The following is an 8,587-nucleotide window of genomic DNA, read 5'->3' as shown; positions in this document are numbered from 1 at the left end:
GTTTGTGATTTTTTGTTTTTTGTTTTTAATTTTTTTCTACTTTTTTCACCACTTTTTAACCCAACCTCCAATCATATTTTGACACATCACCCACAAACGCCCTTACAAAAGCCCCCCATTACAACTCCCCCCAAAATGTCATGGACCAGTCACAGTTTTTCCCCAAAAATTGCAACTCTACCACTCCACGTCACAGTCACCATTATCTATGGTATTATGTTTGCAAAAACATTTAAAACGTTAAAAACACCATACGTACTTAAATGCCTAAGATTCCTACATCATATATGGATCTTGATCCGAGGTTGGATCCACAATTTAACACGGATACAAATATAATATTTGTTCAATTATCGTTTAAACTCTTTAAACATTAAAGATATCAATTTTCATACTCTTGGTTTAATCATAGCTCTGAGACTATTTTTCATCACAACCGTGAACTCCAATTTCTCAGTGAAATCCACCTTAGTCTTTTTCGAGTAGGAGCTCCATTCAAATTCTTGAACCATTCGGGCTATCATCAAATTCACATGGACCGTAGCCATACCGAGCCCCGGACAGATCCTACGGCCCACCCCAAACGGCATCATCTTGACCCCGGTCACCCCGGTTATATCCGCATCCTCTCCGCCGGTTATAAACCGGTCCGGGTCAAATTTCTTCGGGTTGGTCCAAAGTTTCGGATCCTCCGCTATCGCTGGTGTAAAAAACTCAACATTTGTACCCACGGGTATATCATACCCGCCTAACTTTACGGGTTCAGTTACTGAATGGGTTAGCGCGAAATAAGTCGGAGGGTGTTTTCGTAACAACTCTTTTACGACAGCGTTTAGGTACGGCATATTCTCTACATCTTTCTCGTCGACCCGTTTATCGCCCAATGTTGCCTTGATCTCTTCGTAAAGCTTTGTTTGAATACTTGGGTTTTCAATAAACCTCGCGATGGCCCACTCCACTGCAGTAGCGGTGGTATCAGTACCACCGTTTAGAAACTCAGAACACAACGAAACAATCTCTGGATTCGTTGGCGGGTGTTTTCGTCCCTCGACCGTTAGATCAAACAACGTGTCGATGTACGAAAACTCTGCAGCCGTCGGATCCGAACCCGGGTTTTTAACCGCGGATCGTCTTTTTTCAATAAAAGGCTCCAACAATTTTATCTGCTGTTCTCGCACCTCGACTGCACGCTTCCGTTGCTTCGAAAAAAACGGTCGTAACAACGGCATGAAATCGTCGATGCGAGGATCTAACGTGATCAAAACTGTCTTCATCATATTATCGATCTCTTGAATGGTTTTTTCATCCATTTCGACACCGAAACACATGGCTAAAAGTATGCAAAACACCGCGAATCGCGTGTTTTTTAACACCCAAACGACGCCGTTATTAGCAGCTGCTTCCGTCTTCAAACGCTCCACAAGTTTGTCCATCGCAGTATCCCGCACGTGCCGAAACGTGCGTAATTTACTCACACTAAGCGCGTTTTGAACCATGTTTCTTCTCAACGATCGCCAAACCGGACCGTACACCGAAGCGTTAACTGTAAACTTGTTGCAACTAAAAATACTCCGGGTCGGGTTTTCCGCAGGTCGGGTAGCGAAAATAGTACCCTTTTCAATTAATGCTTCATATGCCAAATCAGCACTGGATAATATAATCATTGTACGAGAGCCCATTCTAAGAGTAAAAATGGGTCCGTACAACGGCAAAAGGTCTCTAACGTAGTGAAAAAACTGTTTTCCTGACCCGGCCACTTGGAATAAATTTCCAACCATAGGCCAGCCCGGCGGCCCGGGCGGGAGGTTGGCCCGGTTCGATGTTGAATTATGTTTGAACCATAAAAATGAACCGGATATAAATAAAGCTAGTGTAGCGATAATGATATGATAATAAGAAGAAACATCCATTATTTTTTGGTTGGACTATTTTGTGTTTGTGTTTATGAGAGGAGGATTCTGTGAAATAAATTGGATGTATAGTGATTTATATAAGAATCGGAGATGGGTGTATTTAAAAAAAGAAATAAAGAAGTGCATGAATTTATAGGTGAGAATGTAATGTAATGTAATTAATAGGATATATAATATAAAATCTGCCAGCTACAAACCAATTAAAAAGTGTTAACTAATAGATCGAAGAGAGTTTTCAAACTTTGCCCATCTTTTCAACTAAATGATATAATGACGAACAGTTCACGAAACAACCGGACACTAAGACCTTCATTAATGCGCCAGTGTTGAGGTGTGTGTGCTCCCAACACGCCTCCAGCACATAGATAATGGGGCGTGTTGGGGTGTGTGCTCGTGACGTGCATCAACCTGGCACCAGTGGCGGATCTAGAAGTCGTAGCCACTGGTAGCACAAATTTTTTTTTTTTAACAAAAATAACGAAAACATATATAAAGCGTTTTCGAATAGAAAACGTCTTCAGAAAAAGATGCAGAAACAATCTTAACCAAGCTTCATCTTGACTATAAGGACACAAAAATCGAGACAAGTTGTGACAAGAACCAGCCAGAAAATTCAACACGCTCAACAAACTAACAATAGTGATAATATATATATATATATATATATATATATATATATATATATATATATATATATATATATATATATATATATATATATATATATATATATATATATAATAATAATAATAATAATAATAATAATAATAATAATAATAACAACAACGCTTATATCTATACAAGAATGTTTTCAAAAAGCTATTTGTGATGACCCGAAAATTTTTGACTTATTTAAACCAATTCTCTATACGATTTATTATTTTAACACGTTAAACAAAGTCTGTTAGATTGAGTCTCAAAATTTTAGAACTGTTACATATATACAATTACCTTTGACTACTCTCGACGATTCATGAACAATTATATGTATGTATATATATATGTACAAGTAAAAACGACTTTCCTACAGTAAAAATTACTTTGCTACAGTAAAACACAATTTGCTACAGTAAAACACTATTTGCTACAGTGAAATCGTATTTTGCTACAGTGCTACAGTGAAAACGAGTTTGCTACAGTGATTTGCTACAGTAAAACACTATTTGCTACAGTAAACACTATTTGCTACAGTAAAACACTATTTGCTACAGTACCACTATTTGCTACAGTAAAACACTATTTGATGTCGACGAACTAGCAAACAGAAACAGAAAAGGCGGCCATGCGATCGCATGGCAAAAACACTGAAAACTCATGCGATCGCATGAGCTACAGTAAATCAAAAAGTACTATAAAAGGTCAGTTTTGCTCGACGAAATATATCATAAAAATTTATGTACGTAAAATTATAATTATAATTTTAATTTTAAGTTTAATAATAATAAAGTATATTCGAGGGTATTTTTAATTCGGGTTTCAAACCGTTTTAAAATAAGGAAATATTGGGTATTGTTCGGGGTATTGTTCTTGAATCCAAGACCAACCATACAGTCGTCTACCATCATTACGTCTACGCAATTTGCCTACAATATTGAATCGCAATATTGAACTGTGAGTTATAGATCCCTTTTTAAATACTTTAAATATTTTTGGGCTGAGAATACATGCAATTTATTTTAAACGCAATAAGACACAAGTACATACAAAATTCTACACTGAGTTAAACCGAAAATCCCTTAGCTTTGGTAACTAGTAGCTGCCAGTACATAGGATATGGACTGGTGGGCGCGAATAATTGTATATGGATCCATAGGGCTTGACATCCCCGTCCGAGCTAGAGCGCTAGCCTTTTAACGGACGTATGTTATTTGAGTTTAAGACACGTTGGTTTGCGTGTATTAAAACGAATGGGGTAATTATCACTATAGCGTTAAGTTTAGTTACCAGGGTGCTCTGTTACGTAGAATCTATTGATAAACTTTTGATGAAACCTTGTGGTCTATCTTTATATATGTTTATGACTCGAGCAATTAAACCTATAACTCACCAACATTCGTGTTGACTTTTTAGCATGTTTTATTCTCAGGTCCTTAGAATGCTTCCGCTGTGATGTGCTTGTTGCCTGCATGGAGTCTCTCATGCTTTGTACAAAGTTTATTGCATTCAAAATAAAACTGCGTTGTGTAATAAATAATTGGACTGTGATGTCAACCTGTAAATTAAAGACTTATGTATTTCGGGGTTTTGCTTATACCTAAGCACTCGCCCACATGTTTATGACTTTCTATGTTTAGAAAGTCACTTATTTTAATGAATGCAATATTTTATCAAAACGTATCATATAGAGGTCAAAACCTCACTGTGGAATCAATGATTAACGTGCCGCGTCAATAGCGATTTTGACGGGTCGTTACAGTTGGTATCCGAGCTTGAGGTCATAGGGAACCAGAAATTACATTAGTGTGTTTAACTGGTAATTGTTAGGATGCATTAGTGAGTCTGGACTATGACCATATTTGTTTTTACTGATTTTTGCTTATCATTTGGTCAAAAACATTATATGTAATATATTTATATGCTAACGTAATTGTTGTTTCAATTATGTGATAGATGACTTCTTCTAATCCTATCATTTTGTACGACTCGGAATCGGACACTGAATCTATTCTATCCACAACTGAAAAGGGCGTTCAAATACCTATTAAAGAAGAAATTGTGTTAGCAGGGGAATCTCAACTCCCGGTAAACCCAGAGGAGGTTCCAGCTCCACCCAGCTTTAGTTTTCCGGAGCCACAGTATCGTTGGCATGGACCCATGATCCCTGGAGTAAAAGAGGATCGTCCATTTTTAAACAAATATGGACATTGGTCCAGATATACCGCCGACGGGCGGGTTGTGCCGATTACCCCTGGCAGATTTCGGTTCATGACCACCGGTACATATTCTTGCAGTTCGTCGTCATATTCTCCTACACATGACTCAGACAGTTCGTCATCAGACGAGATCAGTAAGGAGGAGGATTTCACTAATGAAATAAAAGAGATCACTAAGGAGAAATTCCAACTTGCAATAGATAATAAAAACAACCACAATAATAAAATGTCCTTAGTTATTAAAAAAGAACAGGACCATTCGATCCGTAACCACCCTTATTGTATAAAACCCACTGAGGTAACGGGTACCTCAAAACCCCAACTAAAAATAAAATACACTGCCAGAATGTCTGTCGGACCATGTGCACACAAACAATTGGCAGAGAGAACCAAATGGGAAGAAGTTTCTGATAGTTCTGAATGAACGACCTCGCAACCATAAATCTTCCATGCGCTATTTTATTGCTTATGTGTGCTACTCTATCTTGTTATGTAAAATAAGCATATGTAAAATATCAGTATTGTATGGTATTGTATTATTTTGGTTTATTAATAATAAATGCATGGAATGATTATTTGTATTATTACTACTTCTTATTATTATTATTACATAATAATGTAGTAACTCGCTATAATTTTTCATAGTGGAATATTATTAGGATTTTAGTAGTTAATTCCTTGTACTAGCTATTATGTATAAACTTAACGGGTAGGTAATACCCTAGAAATAATTATAAAATGCTAATAAGAAGAAAAAGCTTTTATAATAATCGGTTCATATTATTAATATGCTACGATTAATTATTGACAACTCATTTTACCTATAATATTCTATATGATTAAATTATATCTGTTGTGTTTATTGAAGAAACATGTCTCAAATGTCGGATGCTGAGTTTGAGCAACTAGTCGAGAAACGTGTGAATGAAAGAATTGCTGCAGCCGAGGCAGCAAAAGCAACAGCCGAAGCAGCAGCCAAAGCAGCAGCCGTAAACACAAACTCACGAAACGGATGCTCATACAAAACTTTTCAAGGATGCAAACCACAGACGTTTAGTGGAATCGAGGGACCAGTCGGTCTAACCCGATGGTTTGAAAAGATGGAGTCCGTTTTCAAAATCAGTAATTGTGCGAACGGAGACAAGTCAAAGTATGCTTCGTGCACGTTGCAAGATGGTGCACTTACTTGGTGGAACAATTATGCTAAAGCAGAAGGAATAGATACGGCATATGATATCTCTTGGGAAGAACTGAAAAAGATGCTAATCGAGGAGTACTGTCCTCGAAACGAGATCAGAAAAATGGAATCTGAGTTACGTAATCTGAAGGTTATCGGCGCGAATCTCAATAACTATGAAAAGCATTTCATGGAACTAGCCTTGTTGTGTCCCGAATTGGTGCCAAACGAGAAGCGAAAGATAGAAATGTATATTGACGGTTTATCGATCAATATCAAAGGAAATGTTACATCGTCCAAACCAAATACGATGCAGGAAGCCATGACAATGGCACACCAACTCATGGACCAGATCACAGAGAGTTCGATTAAGGCACCAATTACCGAAGTCAAGACAACTGAAGGAAAGAGGAAATGGGAAGACTATAAGGGCAAAAGTACTCACCTGAAGAAACAAGAAACTTTTAAAGGTAAACAAGATGGGGCAACTGCAAGTCCAAACTATAAGGGACCTCATCCGTTCTGCAAAAGGTGTTACACACATCATGCAGGCTATTGCCAAGTGGTCTGTGATAAGTGCAACAAGAAAGGACATGTGGCGAAAGATTGTTATGCCACCATTTCTGAAGTAAAGACAAAATCGACCGATGTCAAGAAATGTTATGGATGCGGGAAGTCTGGTCACTTTATAAATCAATGCCCTGATAAGGAGAAGAACAAAGAACCCGCACGTGGGAGGGCATTTAATGTTAGTGCCAGTAAAGCACGTGAGGATCCTAATCTTGTCACGGGTACGTTTACCGTTAATAATCAACTAGCTTCTATTATGTTTGATACGGGTGCTGATAGAAGTTATATGTGTAAAGACTTTAGTTTTAAACTAAAATGTGCATCATTACCTCTAGACGATAAATATACTATTGAATTAGCTAATGGTAAACTGATAAAAGCCGATAAAATTTGCCATGGTTGCGAAATGAATCTCGCTGGTGAAACCTTCAAAATTGATTTGATACCCGTAGAATTAGGAAGTTTTGATGTAACTGTTGGCATGGACTGGATGTCCAAAACAAGAGCGGAAGTTGTTTGCGCTGAGAAAGCAATCCGCATCCCTCGTAAGGATGAAACGTCATTAATGATTTATGGGGAGAAGAACAACTCAAAACTGAACTTTATCAGCTGCATGAAGGCCCAGAAACTTATAAGAAAAGGTTGTTATGCTATTCTGGCACACGTAAAGAAGATCGATACTGAAGAAAGAAGCATTGATGACATGCCAGTTGTAAGAGAATATCCCGGAGTATTTCCAAAAGAATTACCGGGGCTACCTCCACTCAGATGTGTAGAATTCCAGATTGATCTCATACCAGGAGCTGCACCTGTAGCCCGATCTCCATATAGACTTGCACCTTCAGAAATGCAAGAATTACAAGACCAGTTGCAAGAATTATCGGACCGTGGATTTATTCGTCCTAGTTTTTCACCTTGGGGTGCTCCTATTCTGTTCGTCAAGAAGAAGGATGGATCTATGAGAATGTGCATAGATTACAGAGAATTAAACAAATTAACGATCAAGAATCGGTACCCATTACCGAGGATTGATGATTTGTTTGATCAATTGCAAGGATCAAGTGTTTATTCTAAGATTGATCTACGCTCCGGATATCATCAACTGAGAGTGAAGGAAGAAGATGTTCCTAAAACCGCGTTCAGAACCCGTTACGGTCACTATGAGTTTCTAGTCATGCCTTTTGGATTAACTAATGCTCCAGCAGTATTCATGGATCTAATGAATCGCATCTGTAGACCGTATTTAGACAAATTTGTCATTGTTTTTATCGACGACATATTGATTTACTCGAAGAACAAGGAAGAACATGAGCAACACTTAAGACTGGTACTAGAGATACTCAAGAAAGAAGAATTGTACGCAAAATTTTCGAAGTGTGATTTCTGGTTACAAGAAGTACAATTTTTGGGCCATGTTGTCAGTAAACATGGAATTAAAGTTGACCCCGCCAAGATCGAAGCCATTAGTAAATGGGAAACCCCGAAGACTCCAACACAAATTCGCCAATTCTTAGGTCTTGCTGGTTACTACCGAAGATTCATTCAAGATTTCTCTAGAATCGCCAAACCCTTAACTGCATTGACTCAAAAGGGAAAGAAGTATGATTGGTCCACAGAACAGGAATCCTCATTCCAGTTATTAAAGAAGAAGTTAACGTCTGCACCCATTTTGTCATTACCGGAAGGAAATGATGATTTCGTGATCTATTGTGATGCTTCACGCCAAGGTTTAGGATGTGTATTAATGCAACGCACAAAAGTCATCGCATATGCCTCACGACAACTAAAAATTCATGAAAAGAACTATACGACGCACGATTTAGAACTTGGAGCAGTAGTTTTTGCACTCAAAATATGGAGACACTATCTATATGGCACCAAGTGTACAGTGTACACCGACCATAAGAGTCTTCAGCATATTTTTGATCAAAAACAACTCAATATGAGGCAACGTCGCTGGGTAGAGTTGTTAAACGATTACGATTGTGAAATCCGTTACCACCCCGGAAAGGCTAATGTTGTAGCTGATGCCCTAAGTCGAAAAGAAAGAGTAA

General features: G+C 38.0%; 1 protein-coding gene across 1 annotated transcript; it reads right to left on the bottom strand.

The window, feature by feature from the left end:
- Nucleotides 1–224: 224 nt before the first annotated feature.
- Nucleotides 225–1,910, bottom strand: LOC139862825 (cytochrome P450 77A3-like). Its single transcript, XM_071851459.1, has one exon. The coding sequence runs from the start codon at nucleotides 1,908–1,910 to the stop codon at nucleotides 390–392; it is 1,521 nt and encodes a 506-aa protein (XP_071707560.1). The 3' UTR covers nucleotides 225–389.
- Nucleotides 1,911–8,587: the final 6,677 nt, after the last annotated feature.

The sequence above is a fragment of the Rutidosis leptorrhynchoides genome, chromosome 8, assembly GCF_046630445.1.
Source record: "Rutidosis leptorrhynchoides isolate AG116_Rl617_1_P2 chromosome 8, CSIRO_AGI_Rlap_v1, whole genome shotgun sequence".
NCBI lineage: Eukaryota > Viridiplantae > Streptophyta > Magnoliopsida > Asterales > Asteraceae > Rutidosis > Rutidosis leptorrhynchoides.
The sequence above is the reverse complement of the archived record's forward strand: the minus strand, read 5'-3'. Positions and strand labels throughout refer to the sequence as shown.